Source organism: Phocoena phocoena, chromosome 12 (assembly GCF_963924675.1).
Source record: "Phocoena phocoena chromosome 12, mPhoPho1.1, whole genome shotgun sequence".
In the NCBI taxonomy this organism is placed as follows: domain Eukaryota; kingdom Metazoa; phylum Chordata; class Mammalia; order Artiodactyla; family Phocoenidae; genus Phocoena; species Phocoena phocoena.
In genome coordinates this window covers 56,975,255-56,992,974 of record NC_089230.1, presented here as the reverse complement: position 1 = coordinate 56,992,974, position 17,720 = coordinate 56,975,255, and the positions used below count along the sequence as shown (strand labels likewise).

Genomic DNA, 17,720 nt, shown 5'->3' with positions numbered 1-17,720 from the left:
TCTACATGTTTTGTTTGTTCATTTATTTGTTTTGGTGGTAATAAGTGGTGAAAAATCTGACAAACAAATATAGCAGCAAATTTATCAGAATACTCATGGCTTTAATTGCCAGGTGAGGCTATGCATGCATCAAGGGAAATTCAAATTTGTTAAAATGATTAGAAATTTAATTTTTGCCACACTGTTTCCTTCATCATGAAATTTATGAAATCTTCTTTGCTGAGATCCCTATCAGTGTGAAAAACACTGCAAACTCACTTTTCAGTTTTAAACTTTATATTTTGTTACTATTTCTTGATACCACCTCTTAAAAAAGCAGCTAGTGATTCAAGGTCATGTTCTGATGAAACTGATGATATGCTTGACAGTATAATAAGCGGGCTGTGGGATGCTTCAGGGAAAGGCTTTTTATTTGGGCCTATGTCCAGATTTTAGTGACATTTTATCTTCTTCAAATTGATCTCATAAAAAAGATTCACATTCTGAAGTGTTTCTCTGGATGCTTCTTTTAGCTTTCTTGCCTTTGTAAATTGATTGAATCAAACTGTGTCATTAAACTCTCTAGCTTTAGGATGCACTCAGGCTCAGAGAACACAGTAAAACCAAAGGAAAAGTAACATTTTTTATACTTCTTCTATTTCCCTTTTCCCAAACTTTAAGTCTTGCGATAACCGCAAACGTTAGTAATTATAATGACTGGTTTCTTTAGTTTCTATCAATTAACTGAAAACTACCCTATGTCTTCATAGAGTGACTTATGTATTTGGAATGACAGAATAGCTGAGGAGCATAAATGAACACAGAAGTAATTTATTTAATAAATATAATTTCCAAAGAAACAATAAGTCTTTTCATTTTATCCATACTATGATTGCTCTCACAGTGTCAGTTTACATTTATCATTTTAAGCAAACATTTTACCTAAAATGTCTTAAGTACTCAACACACTTAAAAGTGTTTTACATATATTAATTCATTTAATCATCACAATAAAACTATGAGGTAGGTACTATCATCCCAATTTTACAAGTGAAACACTGGGTCTCAAAGAGTAACTTGCCCCAAGCCTCGCAGCTAGAATGTGGGGAGCCAAGATTCAAGCTGTCAGCTTGGACTCACAGGCCCTGCGCTTCACCAACACACTGCCTCCCGGACTTAACATGCACAAACCTTTTCTTTTTCTCCTATTTCTCATCTTAATAAATGATACTGGCACTTGCCCATGTTACCCTGGATGTCATTCCAGTTTCTTCTCTCTGCTTCATCTCCTGTCACTTAAACCAGTCATCAGACGTTACATGTACTAACAGCTAAACTATTCTCCACTGTCCCACTTTCTATATAGGCTCCACTTTCTTCATTCAGGCACATAGCATTTCTCCCTTGAACTACTGCAGCAGTTCTACTCTCAATCATCAGCTTTTTATTGCAACCACAGTAATTCTGGAAGTGAAAATACTTGATCATTTACTTTTATTTTTAAGAAGCAGCATTTCCCACAATATTGAGTCTAAACCTACTACGGTTTTCAAAGCCCTTCATGTGCACGATTAAGTCTCTTTTTAAACTAATTTACTACCACTCTCCACATGTAGCTTACATGCTAATAACACTGAAATACTTGTTTACAAAAGGTCACAAACTGTTTCATGGAGCATCCTTCATCTACACCCCCCACCCTCTTCTGTCTATCTGGCAAAATCCTGTGCCCTCATTCACCTTCATGACGGCTCCTTCTGTGAACTTAGTCTGCCTTCTCTGTGCCGCCACAGAAATTTGTCAACATACCCTACTGTATTAGTTATTTCCATGGAAATCGTGTGGGGCAGATACACTACACAGAATAACTTAAGATCAGGGATAATACCCTATTCATCATTTCCCCCAGAACCCAGCCTGTAAGCACGGAATTCAATAACCTGGGGTCACAGAAAATCTCAAATTTTCTACATTCAGACTTCATAGGACTCAACTTTCTTAACTTCTCAAATGAAACATTATATGCATCTTTTATATTACCTTTCCAAACTAAACAGTATATTTGGATCAGTATTTCAATTCTGCTGAATAACACTCTATTGGCTATTTAAAAAATATAACTCCCAACTGTGGAAATAGATAGCAGTCAACTTACTTAACACCAACAAAAAAGCAAACCTCACTCTTTCACCAAAATATCAAAGACATAATTCCATCTGCTTAGCATCTTTCTCCTTCTCCTTTTTAAGGTAATAACAGCACTCATCTTTCTTTGGTAAACTCCTCCTTGACTCTTGATGGCATCCCAGGGGTTTTCTGTGGGGAAAACCCTCTTGCTTTTAGCATTAGAGGAGAGGGAAGCAGATATGCTTGGAGTTGCCGTCCTATGTTCTTCCCTGATTATATGGAGAAAGCATATCTGGGAGTTGGGATGAAAAGAACCAGAGAAATAAAAGGAGGGTGAGAAGGGGTAAAAGAGAGGGAGGAGGAGATAAGGGGGAAAGGAAAGAGAAGAGAAGGAAATAAAGAGATGGAGAAAGAGAACGACGAAGACAGAGGAAAAGATCTGATGACATCATGTGAACCTATATATCCATCTGGACACATAGGCAGCTTTACTCCTGCACATTCTGGTTAGAAAAGCCAACATTCTGCCTTCATTGCTAAAACTTGATTTCAGTTTCGTTTCTCTAACTTCCAACTGAGTGAGTTCTAATACAGAAACCCATCACTTTTTTTTTTAGATTATTCCCTCTCTAAGAAAGTATAAAACCCATTTAACAGTATTAACAGAAAAGTTGCACATCATTTTAGAATTCTAAAATTCTTGTTATCTTTTTAATCAAATTATAGAAGTAATTTAAGTAGAGAGGACAAATTTATCTGATGCGACATTCAGTCAGTGGGAAGACATAAAACTGTTTTATCTGTAGTTCCATAGGACTGTTAGGAATGGCATGCAATTATGATCTTAGTGAAAAGAGAAAGATACCATACTCAAGAGCACTTTTCCTGATACAGAAACATCCTATGATTTTAAAGATTTTATGCCTTGCATAAAAAAGATCCAAACCAACAAAAGCATCTAACTAAACTCACATTCTGTTAACATCTATATTTTTCTCCTGAGCTCTATATTAATATCCATGGTTAATGACATCTGGTGGGATCATTATCTACATTGCTAACACGGCAAACAGTTTACTTATGTACTTATAATGACACATTGCATTTGAATGTATTATTCCCCAATTACTGCCCCTTATGAACGTGCAAATTTAAACCACAATGAGAACTCTCTACACGCTATCAGAATGGTTAAAATAAAAATATAAATAATATATAAAAATATGAATTAAAATGGTTAAAATAAAAATTAAAAATAGTGATATCATCAAATGCTGGCAAATATGTAGAGAAACTAGATCACACTGGATTGCTGATGGGCATATAAAATGCTACTCTAGAAAAAAACTGTGGTAGTTTCTTAGAAAGCTAAACACACAACTACAATATGACCGAGTAATTGCACTCTTGGGCATTTATCCCAAAGAAATGAAAACTTATGTTCACACAAAAACCTGTACAACAATGTCTAGAGCAGCTTTAACCATGTTATAGATGCAATTATGTCCCCCCCAAGTTTCATAAATTAAAGCCCTAACTCCCAAAGTGACCATATTTGGAGACAGGACCTTCAGGGAAGTAACTAAGGTTATATGAGGTCATCTGAATGGGGCCCTAATCCGATAGGGCTGGTGTCCTTATAAGAAGCGGAAAAGAAACCAGAGGTCTCTCTGTGTACACACACAGAGAAGAGGCCAAGGGGACACAGAAAGAAAACACCTGGCTGCAATCCAGGAAAAGAGTCCTCACCAGAAAACGTATCTGTTGGCACCTTGATCTGGGACTTCTAGCCTCCAGGACTGCGAAACAATAAATGTCTGTTGTTTAAGCCAACTAGGCTGTGGTTACGGCAGCCCAAACAGACTCATAAAATTCGTAACAGCCAAAAACTGTAAATAACACAGATGTCCTTCAACAGGTTAACAGCTAAACTGTGGTCATCCATATCATGTGTGGCAGGGAGAATAATGATCCCCAATGATGTTCACATCCAAATCCATGGAACCTACAAGTGTATTAGGTTACATGGCAAAGAGACATTAAGGCTGCAGATGGAATTAACCCATTCAGAAATCTCTATTACTCCTATAATCTAAATTAAAATGAACAAAGTATTTATTTGAAATAAGTATGAAAAAAACTAAGAAGCCTGGCTCGTTCATTACATAGACAATGAATGTCAATGATGCTTTTATATGAAAAAATGTTAATATTTAATATATAAAATTAAATAAATCTTCATGATGATAATCCTTATAATGACTGGTAAGGTTTAACAAGAATTATATATATAATTATTTAATCCTGTAGGCTCTCAGTCCTGGCTGCATTTCAGAATCAACTACAGAGCTCTGAAAATCATATTCAAAATATAGATTTGTGGGCCCCTCCCAAGAGATTATGATGTAACAGGGACTGAGGCACCTGGATTTTGAAAAAGTTCTACAGATAATTCTGATGCACAGGATGAAACCCATTAATGTAAGATTTAATTATAATTTTAGTCTATTATAAAAACTTATTGCAGGAAACAACTTAAAATTGTAATAATAACAAATTGGTTTAAAACTAATAAAGACATAAAATGGAATACTGTATAGTGATTTAAAATGATGCTGTAGAAATATGTCTACTGACATAGAAAGATGTATATAAGTATATATACAAACATAGAACAAAATGTGTGATATAATTCTATTTTTGTAAAAACAAAACAAACATGCACACACATGTGTAGAATGGAGTCAATTTTGGTTGGCTGTAGTTATTCTTTTTGCTGCTCCTTTTGCTTGCCTATATTATTTGATATTTCTGAATGACTTCATATGAAATATATATATGAAAATAAAGCAACTTCATTTTGGTGATGAAAAGGTTAACCTTAAATAATGTATATACTTTAAACTAAATGAAGAAATATTTTACTTTGAGATAAAGCAAATATGGCAAAATTTTAACAAATGGTGAATCAAGACAAAAGGGTATAAGAATAGTACTATTCATGCATCTTTTCCATAGGACTGAAATTATTCAAAATTTAAAAGCTGAGGGAAAGTTAATTAAATAGTTTGGAATTTGGTCCTGGCCCCAAATAATATTCTATTTTATCATAGGTTGAACATTTGACCTATCAATACATGAATCCTTTAAAACAGTTTACTTAAGTCAGCTTATGTAGGTTAAATGAAATATTAGCTAAAATAACCAAAATAAACATAAAATTATAGAAATACATACACAAAATATACACAAATATGTTCAATGTGTAAAGAAATATATGTATATATGTGTTTTTTTTAATTTAAACTCCCCTACTTCATTAGTAACCAACTGCATGTATCTCTTTATTGTATTAACCAACTTTTAAAAATAATTTTTCCAATACGAATGCATTCAAAAACATAACAAGCATCAAAAATATCAACTTTATAAAATGATAATCTTACCTCATCTAAGTCTTGGATATAAACTGGTTTTTCCTCAAACCCAACTGGCATTGGTTCACTATAAGGAATCTTTACTTCTTCATATATCTTGTTGTTCTCTCTTTGGATTCCTTCTGGTAAAATCATCTATAAACATCAAAAATTAAAATCCAATAATAATACAAAACAGAACAATTACTTTGGTAAAGATTCTTTAAGTAAAGAGAGAAAAAAGAACACTATTTGTTTTATGACATAGCACTGGTAAATAAATTTAGCTAATTTAAAGGAAAACAAGAAAAAACAAAGCAAAAACAAACAAAAAACCACACACACAAAGCATTCATGAATCAGATATCTCATATAACACACGAACCATATTATGTTGATGAATTTTAAGTGTACGTTAATTAGATGGTATTCTTGAAGACAAATGTAGTCATGTAGCCAGGGAAAATGTGCAATACACAGTGTAAAGTTTAGGCAAAAAGTGATGCAACTGCTAAAACTCAAAAACACAAGTTGCATAAATAATGAAAGGGAGGAGAACAAATATGTTTTGAAAACCTACCATGTGCTAAGAATTTTACATAAACTGCACTATCTCATTTTCCTCAATATTTAAAAATACAATTTAGCATAGAATAGTCAACTAGTACTAGAATCACAAAAGAAACAGGGAAAATCAATGTGTCATTTCCTCAGAACAGACATGTTATCCAAAAGTGGTCATATACCAATGCATACCTTTGCACCAGCAATGAATGCAGATGTTCTCATGGCTTCAGCCTGGGAATCATAAACATGTGGATAACGTATTTTCTCAACATCCATGTCTCTCTGCCTGCTCAGAATTGGAACGTTTCTAGCGTTCATAAGTGCTTGCTCTCTGTAAATACAAAAATAATAGGCTAAATCTGTAATTTTTATCTTGCAAAGGAAAGCATATACTAAACAAAGTCATTATAATAACTATTTCACGCAGCCTTCCACTATAAAAGTGAAAAAATTAAACTACACAAAGGAAGTTATTAGCAATCCTGAAATTTTCTGTGTAACCATATAAGCATCAACACATTTTCAGGTACTATTTTTAGATAATATCATCTGATAAGTTTGACTTAATGATTTTTTATTTATAATTTTCTTTGTCACAATCCAAAGATATTTAACAAAGTGTAAAATCCTTTTTTTAAATGGGTTTCAATATTTAAACACCATGTATAATAATGCCTTTATTTCATTTTTCTCCTTTCTACTTCTTGATAACAATATGGGAAAATGTATTCATTAAGGTAGGAAAGAAAAAAGTCTCAAAATAAATTTGTGTACGCTTCATAAAGTTTAACCTAGTGGTGTATGCACAGCACCAAAATCTCTCACCTACGTTGATGCAACCAAGAATATTCTAATTAAGCGGATCACTGATTTTTTATCCCAGAAAATTAGGTTTTCATACAACAAAATTCTATTCTTGTAAGAAAACATGACTAGAAATAAGAATCATCTAATTTGTTAAAACTAAACTAAATAATTATAATGATACATTAAAGTAGCAATTACAACACAAGCATTTTTCAGCTTCTGGCTTTTATTACCTGTGTATCCGCAGTTCCTTAGGATCAAAGCACAGGAGTCCTTCTGCAATTTCTCCATCTTCTCCAGCCTTTTTTTCTCTTCTGGCAATTCTTTTCTCTTCCCGGCGATACTGTTTCATTAACTGCTTCTCTTGTTCAGACTGAATAGTGACTTGACAACCGTAATTAGGTTTAGCATTTTCTCCTAAAATTTTTTTGCAATTGTCTGCAAAGCAAATTTAAGGTCATATTTTACAAGCTTAACCTTTAGGAAAACCATTGTTTTCCTTCTCACCAAAACATAAGATAGCACAATGCTCTAAGAATTCTTTTTTTTTTTAACTGACACATTCAATTATATGTTTTAAGGAGAGTTTTTCTAAATCACAATTTCTAAATGGTATACTGGTTTTGGAAAAGTCAGCAGATATTTTCTTCTTACAGACTAAATAGTTTAATGTTATAAATTCTTGGATATAACATCAGAAACCTAAAACTTCTATTTCACAATTTTGAAATCTGTTTATATAATTTCAATAAATATAATAATTATCAATACTAATTAGCATTTACTGTTAACATAATAATAAAATAAAGATATTCTTTACATATATGATACTTTTCCCTATGTAATAGGCCTTACTCTGTTAAATTGTCTATATGTCACTACTAATTTATACATGAAATAAAATAAAACTAAAATACAGCTCAGGATATATTTAGAAGATGACTAAAGCAAATAAAGAAACAGTATGATCCACCTTTTCATGGAAATGCAGGTTTTTTAATCATTTTTTAAATTGAATTATAGTTAATTTATACTGTGTTAATTTCAGATGTACAGCAAAGTGATTCAGCTACATATATATATATTCTTTTTCAAATTCTTTTCCATTTTAGGTTATTACAAGATAGTGAATATAGTTCCCTGTGCTATACAGTAGGTCCTTGTTATTTATCTATTTTATATATAGTAGTGTGTATATGTTAATCCCAAACTCCTAATTTATCTCCCTTCCCCATCCCCTTTGGTAAACATAAGTTTGTTTCTATGTGAGCCTACCTCTGTTTTGCAAATAAGTTCATTTGTATCTCTTTTTTAGATTTCACATATAAGTGATATGATATTTGTCTTTCTCTGTCTGACTTACTTTACGTAATATAATAATCTCTAGGTCCACAAAATGTTCATTGCAGCTCTATTTACAATAGCCCAGAGATGGAAACAACCTAAGTGTCCATCATCAGATGAATGGATAAAGAAGATGTGGCACATATATACAATGGAATATTACTCAGCCATAAAAAGAAACGAAATTGAGCTATTTGTAATGAGGTGGATAGACCTAGAGTCTGTCATACAGAGTGAAGTAAGTCAGAAAGAGAAAGACAAATACCGTATGCTAACACATATATATGGAATTTAAGAAAAAAAAAACTGTCATGAAGAACCTAGGGGTAAGACAGGAATAAAGACACAGACCTACTAGAGAATGGACTTGAGGATATGAGGAGGGGGAAGGGTAAGCTGTGACAAAGCGAGAGAGAGGCATGGACATATATACACTACCAGACGTAAGGTAGATAGCTAGTGGGAAGCAGCCGCATAGCACAGGGAGATCAGCTCAGTGCTTTGTGACCGCCTGGAGGGGTGGGATAGGGAGGGTGGGAGGGAGGAAGACACAAGAGGGAAGAGATACGGAAACATATGTATATGTATAACTGATTCACTTTGTTATAAAGCAGAAACTAACACACCATTGTAAAGCAATTATACTCCAATAGAGATGTTAAAAATAAATAAATCATCTCTAGGTCCATCCATGTTGAGGCAAATGGGATTATATCATTCTTTTCTAAAGTGGAGTAATATTCCATTGCATACATATACCACATCTTCTTTATCCATTCATCTGTCAATGGACACTTCGGTTGCTTCCATGTCTTGGCTATTGTAAATAGTGCTGCTACGAACACTGGGGTGTGTGTGTCCCTTCAAATTAGAGTTTTCTCCAGATATATGCCCAGGAGTGGGATTGCAGGATCATGTGGTGAATCTGTTTTCAGTTTGGTTTTTCTTTTCTTGTTTTTTGGTCACGCCACATAGCTTGTGGGATCTTAGTTCTCTGACCAGGGATCGAACACAGGCCCCTGCAGTAGAAGTGCAGAGTCCTAACCAGCAGACCACCAGGGAATTCCCTATTTTTAGTTTATTAAGGAACCTCCATATTAGTACATGACTCTTTTTGAATTATGGTTTTCTCAGGGTATATGCCCAGTAGTGGGATTGCTGGGTCGTATGGTAGTTCTGTTTTTAGTTTTTTAAGGAACCTCCACACTGTTCTCCACAGTGGCTGTATCAATTTACATTCCCACCAAAGGCGCAAGAGGGTTCGCTTTTCTCCACATCCTCTCCAGAATTTATTATGTGTAGACTTTTTAACAATGACCATTCTGACTGGTGTGAGGTGATACCTCATTGTAGTTTTGATTTGGGAAATGCAGTTTTTTTTTAAATGGAAGAAGTCTAGAACCACTAAGAGGAGTCAGGTCAATCAAAGCTCAGTGTTTACAAGGTACAATTTAAACCTGTGGTTGGTCAACTCAATATACAGGAAAAATTTTCTTCCAACAGGATTACTTTCTGTGTTTAATTCAATCTTTCCAAGTAGTAGTATCTTGGCTCACTGCAGCCCTAAAAGAACTGATAGGAATGTCACTGGAAGCAAACCAAGTCAATACTGTTCCTGTGTTAAGGACCTACTAGGTGCCAGGCACTGATGCTAGGCTAGGAAGACAATGAAGAATGGAATTGGTCCATACTCCGAAGGAGCACAGTGCAAGTTATTTTATCAACTTCCAAGATCCAATACAGAACAAGGAAGGAATTAAGCTTAGCATCAAGAGGGGGAAATTAGCTTTCTAAGTCAAATCTTCACAATTCTCAGACATTTGTCACTATCTCATTACATGATTTTGAATAAGTCATTTTAACTCTCAATCACATGAAATAACCCCTCCGTATAATGGCTCTATAAGTCGCAAAAAGGGAAGTGAGAAATAAAGATTTATTACATCTCAAAATTATGAAATAAGATATAATCCCATCTATATTAGAACTACATTTTATAGCTCAAAAGTATTTTTCTAAGTAAGTCTTATATGTTGTACTTTGTAAATAAATCTTATATACTATTATAATGATTGAATTTATAACCAACTAACTCTCAGTGTTAGAGAAAGAAAGATACATAATGGCATTTTTCAAATGTACTCTGAACTATGAAAAAAATTAACCTGATTTCAAAGTCACACATTCAACGACAGAGATATTAAGCAGGATTTTTAAAAATGTGAATAATGCCATGTACTTATTGCTATAAATGAATGTTAAACATTTTGTACGTGAAACTAAATACTTTGGGTGACACACTATATTTTATGCTAATGACATTAACATTTTAAACAAATGTGACAGTAACAAAACACTACTGGACACATTTGTGATCATCAAAATAAGGAAATTAAAATTATAAGAAGAAAATATGTCTACCTCATTGATAGCTTTATAAGGCCTCAATCAGAATATACTGAAATCCCATAAGATTGAACATAATAGGTGATTTTAAAAATCAAGTTATAAAGCACAAATGCTTAAGTGCATGATTCTCCTTGTTGAGTTCAGTTAACTGTAGAGATTGACAAGAAGAAATGAAACGAATAAGCTTAACAGCAATTCTAAAACAAAATTTACTGAAGAACACATAGAGTTTGTAACCTTTTAAAATGTTATTATGGAGAGAGAGTCATGGACATATACACACTAACAAACGTGGTGGGGTGGATAGCTGGGGGGAAGCAGCCGCAAGGCACAGGGATATTAGCTCGGGGCTTTGGGACAGCCTGGAGGGGTGGGAGGGGGAGAGTGGGAGGGAGGGAGATGCAGGAGGGAAGACACATGGGAGCACATGTATATGTATAGCTGATTCACTTTGTTATAAATCAGAAACTAACACACCATTGTAAAGCAATTATACCCCAATAAAGATGTTAAAAAAAAAAAAAAAAATGTTATTATGACAGAAAAAGTCTTGTATAACTACTCAAAACACTGTCATTTGACAGCATGAGCTAACTTAATTTTTATTTTATCATACACCTCGTACTAAACATTCTCTACAACCATCCCCCAAACAGAATTTAATTCACAGCTATCCTCAATTTAGCAGTGAGTACACAATACCCACCCACTTCTCACCTACCTTACATTTCCTGGTTATAAGAACAGAGATAAAGTAGGGTGGATGTATATATATCTGGATAAAAGGATTCAAAGAAAATCAGTATGAAAGCTAGAAAATGCTAAATGGCAGGAAGCTATTGCTCTCTAAGACCATGATTTTGTGGAACAGAGAAAAGAGCAGGATGCAGCTGTCTTACTAAGGTAGCTTAATAGAGAATACAAATACGATTTGGTATTTTTAAGAGAATTTTGAAGGATCGTTAACATAAAATTTATATCAAAAGATATAAATGGATGAGAACAGTGATAAAGTAACAGAGTCTAATGATTCTTTTCTTCAAGAATATTTCTTTCTCCCTCCCCCCCAAAATAAGGAAAATCATCTTTAATGAAGATACACAAAAAACCTAATATGCTCATTTGTCAGCTCTTCTTTTACCACAGTCCTTAGAAGAAGTTTGTTTAAATGCCCCAATTTTCTATGGTATAATTATTATTCTTAAATAGTAGCAACATTAGTAACAATCTAGCATAGACTAAAAGAGTAAAAGCTGATTGAGAAGAGTAGAAAATATTTCAGGGCAGACTGATGGTTCAAATATTTTTTAATAATTCAAATTTAATATTTGGTTTTAGGTTAAAAAGTGTGTTGCTTCTTAAAGTTATCCTAGTAGAATAAAGTTTGTGTATAAATGTTAAACAAAAATGGACATAATGAAACTACAAGACATTAACTCATCATCCACAGCTTTCTTAAAAAAATATGTGAAGCTGAACTCATTTTGAACTTTTCATTAATAAATTAGCACTAATAAAAGGTGGAATCAGTATGTATCAGCACTTAAAAGGCTGACAAAATGAACATCAAATCCTCAGAAATTACATCGCAAGACCAGATATTTAAATTCATTCCTTTTCTTCTGGCAGATACACATTTTAAATGCTCCTAAGTTCTGCTGGCTTATTGCAATGTCTGATTAAGCACTGTTTAACAGGTGAAAGTCCTCTTACAGCAAGGTAGTTTATAAGTGTTCAATATACTTAAAGAACCAAGAGACTTGCAGAAAGACAAAGTGGCTAAACTCCAATCTTCAAAGTTTCTAGACATCTCAAAGTAACTCCAAGGCAACTATCAGTAATCAAAGTGTAGGATAAAGAAAACCCATAAGAAATTTTGGATTTAAATTAAGGCTCTTTTTGTAATTTCCTTTCAGTGCCACACTCATAAGGAAAAGGTGACGTCACTTACATAAAGGAAGGGTAAATGTTGACTAGTTTGAAGAAGGGGGTCTAATTTCCTATGCCCATGCACTTTTTAAAAATTCCAAGCTATTTATAAAGCTGGCAAAGACATTAGGGTAAAGGTAAGAAACTCAGTTTTCCTACTTACCACCTAAAACCTGAGTTTGGCATCAGTTGTCTCATAGTAAGTCAGGCTTTTAAAAAAAAAAAAAATTTTAGCTTCCTTGACAACTCTTTCTAATTCTTCTGGGATTTTCAAACATATGTAATACATAACTATATGCATGTTCAACTTGCTGGGTGTGATAACTGTATTTCAGGTAAGAAGGAGACTCTTATTGTATGTTGAAATTTTATATCTGAAGTATTATAATGCCTGCAACTTCTAGTCATTGTTCAGCAAAAATTTTAAATGTGCATATGTGTGTGTCCATGTGTGCATACGCCTGTGTGTGTGTGTGTGTGTGTGTGTGTGTATGTGTGTATAGAGAATGATAATGGGGGGGTGGAAGCAAAATGTTAATGATGGTGAATCTACATGAAGAGTACGTGAGTATTCATTACACTATCCTTGCACCACTACTAAGGTCTGAAAGTTTTCAAAATAAAAGTGGTTATAAATTATAACTCTACTTGACCCACTGTAAGCACTATATGTATTTCCTTAAAATTTTTTTTTGCCTTTCCAAATCTTCTGCTATACCTAAACATAAACAGAATCTCTGACATAATACCCTATTTAGGGCATTGACACTTGTTTCATAATCTGCCACACCTAAAATCTACTTAAGAGAATGGTATCAGTAAGCTACATAATCAACCAAAGAATATTAAAAGTAAAATTGTATTAAATAGACTGCTAAACAATGAATTTTTCCTTTAAAATAGAATTACCACTGAACACTTCTTACCTTGAAGAGCTTGCAACTTATGATCATTTGAAGAATTAAGAAATCTGTCCACAATTGTAATTCTGTTCTGGAGGAGTTTCTCAATAAGTTCAAGTCCATCAGGTCCCAGCAGTTCAAACAGCTTATAAGAAGAAAATCAAAACAAACTGTTACCTCAAAATTAATTATTTTTTCAAGTTATTAACACCCTATTCAACACAGCTATGAAGCTAAACTAACACAGAAGAAACTAAAAAGTATTTAGAAAAGAATCATAAAAAAATAATAATTTAGGAAAGTTACATTGCTTCACATTGCTAAGGAGCTTTCGGCTTCATAAGACTATCTGCAATTATATAATTAAAGAGCACGATCCAACTGTTAAAATAAGTATGATTTATATATAAAACTCTAAATCACAGAATAAAAAATTCTGACACTTGTTTTTTTCTTGGTATAACCAAGTGAAATTCTAAAATTAATTTGCTTTTTAACATACCATTCTGGTTTTCCCAAATAGAGTGCAGAGTACCATTTTTCTTACAACTTACTAATAAGAGCTATCATTTTAGAGTTAAAAATCATTAGAATGTTTTAATAAATCATGACATGCCAAATTTTTAGTGCTTAAAAAACAATTAATTGTATTTTTTTGTTAAAGTGTATTTTTATTATTTTATTATTGCTTAATTAGTAAGTATCAATAATTTTCAATGCTTAATATATATGAAATCTGAAACACAGTACTGCAAGTGCTTTCTGTAACTTTATTAAAAGTTTTTATGCATATTCTACTCTCCTATGCAGAGTGATTGCCAAAGATTAAGTTGTTTCCAGAGTCAGAGAACCAGTTTTATGATTCAGAGGCTTTCAATTATATAACTGTATGAAATAACTGTGCCAGAAAGCCTTTAGATTTCCTCATATATGGTTTGGGGGTATATATATTTTTCCTGTCCAGAAATGTTATACTTTAATTCTACATGTGAAGATTTTATATTAAACAAATTCTAACTGTTCTTAGAGAATCCACACAAATAAAAATACCATTAAAAGTAGGAATTTTATGTTGAGTATATATAAGGCATTAAATATTTAGTAAATATTTTCCTTTTGCTGTTTATTTTACTAACACTATCTAAACAGAAGGCCACCTGTCTTCCACCCTGTCCCCAAATGTGGACAGGCCTTATCTTTGGGCAAAACATCAAGGAAAATACTGGTGATCCAATCACTCTCACTCTGGCTGATAGGGCAGTGATTCCACACAAGGAGAGGCAAGCCTAGAATTTAGGCTACAGCCTACCCCTTCCATCAAGTACTCAGCTTCGAAAGCAGGGGTGTCACTCAGAAAGAAGACTTCCATTGTCCCCACTCCTAGCTCCAGAGTTCTGCCTCAGAAATCTTGCCTGAGGGTAGAGCCAAGCCATAAAACAGAAAGATCCCAATCTCTTCCAAAGAAATAGACCACATCTGCAACCAGGCCATGAAGTTGAAGCCCTTTCTCAGAAAGAGCAGAGGTTGTGGTGAACCACAATTTCGAGAAGATTCACAGATTCAACAACTAAGTTACAAGACAGAACTGAGGGGAGAGACAACTGGGACGACCCTCTTGGGGTGAGACTATATATCAACACTGACCTTTGGAATTATTCCTTCAAAGGGGTCACAAATTTAGTGGATTCGTTTATGGAGCAATTTATGTCCCAGGGGCATTTTTGTAAACATCAGAATGGTCAGCTGGGAATTAGTAAAGATCACATGTGGGTTCAAGTCCCGATCTGAACAGCTGAATGGAGTCAGGGGAAGCGTAGAAAAGGGTTGTTTGTGCTAACACTACCTCCATCCCAAAGTGCCTTATGGGTATACTCACAGGTGCGGCTCCCTGGGGAACGACATCAGAAGCTCAACACTGTGGAGTAAGGGTAGAAGGAACTGTTTGCACTAGAATAATCCAGCAGATCACTAAACAAATAAACAAGCAAATGACAGTAACAAACCCTGGAGGTGGTAGACTAGATGAAATGGACAAATTCCTAGAAAGACCCAAGCTACCAAAAGTAACCCAAGACAGACAACCTGAATAGACCTAAAACAAGTGAAAGATTAAATTAATAATCAAAAAACATCCACAAAGAAAAGTCCAGGTCCAGATGGCTTCAATGATGAATTCTACAAAGCATTTTAAGTTAAAACCAATTCCTCACAAACACTTCCAAAAACAAGAGGAAAGAATATTTCACAACTCATTTTATGAGGTCAATATTACTCTGACCCCACAACCAGACAAATAAATACGTCATAAGAAAACTAAAGACCCGTACTTCTTAGGAATATGGACACAAAAATCCTCAGTGAAATACAAGCAAACCAGATCAAATCCAGCAATTTATAAAAAGAATTATATACCATGACAATGTGAGATTTATGTCAGGAATATCAGGTTAGTTCAACATAAGACAATCAATTTATATATTATAGCAATAGAATAAAAAGGAAAAATCACAAGATCAGCTCAACAGATGCAGAAGAGCCATTTGATAAAACCCAACATCCTTTCATGGTAAAAACATTCAACAAGTTAGGACTAGAAAGGAACTTCTAATACCTGATAAAGGGCATCTATGAAAATCCCACAGTTAACATCATACTTAATGGTGAAACACTGGATTAGTTTCCCACTAAGAACAGAAACAAACCAAAAAATGTGCATTTGTGACTTCTACTGAACATTGTACTGGAGGTTCAAGTCAGGGTAATTAGGTAAGAAAAAAGAAATAAAAAGCAACCAGATTGAAAATTAAGAGGTAAAACTATTTCTATTTATAGATCACTATGATCTTCTATGTGGAAAATACTAAAGAATGTACTAAAATACTATTAGAACTAATAAATAAGTTAAGTTTACAAAAGTGAGCCAAGACCATTCAGTTAGGAAAGATCAGTCTTTTCAATAAATGATGGGACAACTGGCTAGTGACATGAAATAAACTGAAGTTGGACCATTATACCATATACAAAAATTAAATCGAAATGGATCAGTGATCTACATTTAACATATAAACTTATAAAACTCTTTACAGAAGTAAATTTAATGGGCTCAGATTTGGTAAGGGATTCTTAAATATGACACCAACAGCATGAACAACAAAAGAAAACACAGATAATTTGGACTTCATCAAAATAAGAAACATCTGCTTCAAAGGACACCATCAAGAAAGTGAATAAAACAACTCACAGAATGGGAGAAAATATTTGCAAATCATATATCTGTTAAAGAACTTGTATCCAGAATATATAAAGAATTCTTACTAATAATAAAAAGACAACCAATGAAAAAAAATGAGCAAAGGATCTGAATTTATCCAAGGAAAATATATAAATGGCCAATAAGCAAGTGAAAAGATGCTCAACATCATTAGTCATCAAAGAAATGCAAAGAAGAACCACTGGAACAACTATTTTTTTAATGGAAAATAGTAAGTGTTGGCAAGGATGTGGAGAAAACTGGAATTCTCATACAGTGCAGGAATACAAAGTTGTGTAGCCATTGTGAAAAACAGTTTTCTGGTTCCTCAGTAAGTTAAACACAGAATTACAATATGACCCAGCAATTCCATTCCTAGGTATATACCCAGAAGAATTTAAAACATGTCCAAACAAAAACTTACACACAAACAGGGCTATTAACACAGCCAAAAGGTAGAAACAACCCAAATGTCCATCAACTCGTGCATGGATAAACAAAATGTAGTATACATCCACAGCACAGAATATTACTAAGCCATAAAAATGAATGAAGTAGGGCTTCCCTGGTGGCGTAGTGGTTGAGAACCCGCCTGCCAATGCAGGGGACACGGGTTCGAACCCTGGTCAGGGAAGATCCCACATGCCGCGGAGCAACTAAGCCTGTACGCCACAACTACTGAGTCTGTGCTCTAGAGCCTGTGGGCCACAACTACTGAGCCCGTGTGCTGCAACTACTGAAGCCCATGCACCTAGAGCCCATGCTCCGCAGTAAGAGAAGCCAGAGCAATAAGAAGCCCACACACTGCAACAAAGAGTAGCCCCTGCCCGCCGCAACTAGAGAAAGCCCGCACACAGCAACGAAGACCCAACACAGACAAAAATAAATAAAATAAATAAATTTATTTTTTAAAAAAAGGAATGAAGTAGTGTACAACATGGATGAACCTTCAAAACATTTTGCTAAGTGAAAGAAGCCAGTCACAGAAGG

At 34.0% G+C, this 17,720-nt stretch overlaps 1 protein-coding gene across 1 annotated transcript in view; it reads right to left on the bottom strand.

Annotated features, from left to right (window-relative positions):
• The window catches only part of ASCC3 (activating signal cointegrator 1 complex subunit 3), a 311,309-nt gene that overhangs the window by 259,504 nt on the left and 34,085 nt on the right, over window positions 1–17,720 (bottom strand). Inside the window, exons 4-7 of the mRNA XM_065888766.1 lie at window positions 13,505–13,625; window positions 7,130–7,334; window positions 6,279–6,420; window positions 5,553–5,678 (exon numbers count right to left, since the gene is read on the bottom strand). Of these exons, the coding sequence (XP_065744838.1) occupies window positions 5,553–5,678; window positions 6,279–6,420; window positions 7,130–7,334; window positions 13,505–13,625 (594 nt within the window). The remainder of the gene's footprint in view (window positions 1–5,552; window positions 5,679–6,278; window positions 6,421–7,129; window positions 7,335–13,504; window positions 13,626–17,720) is intronic.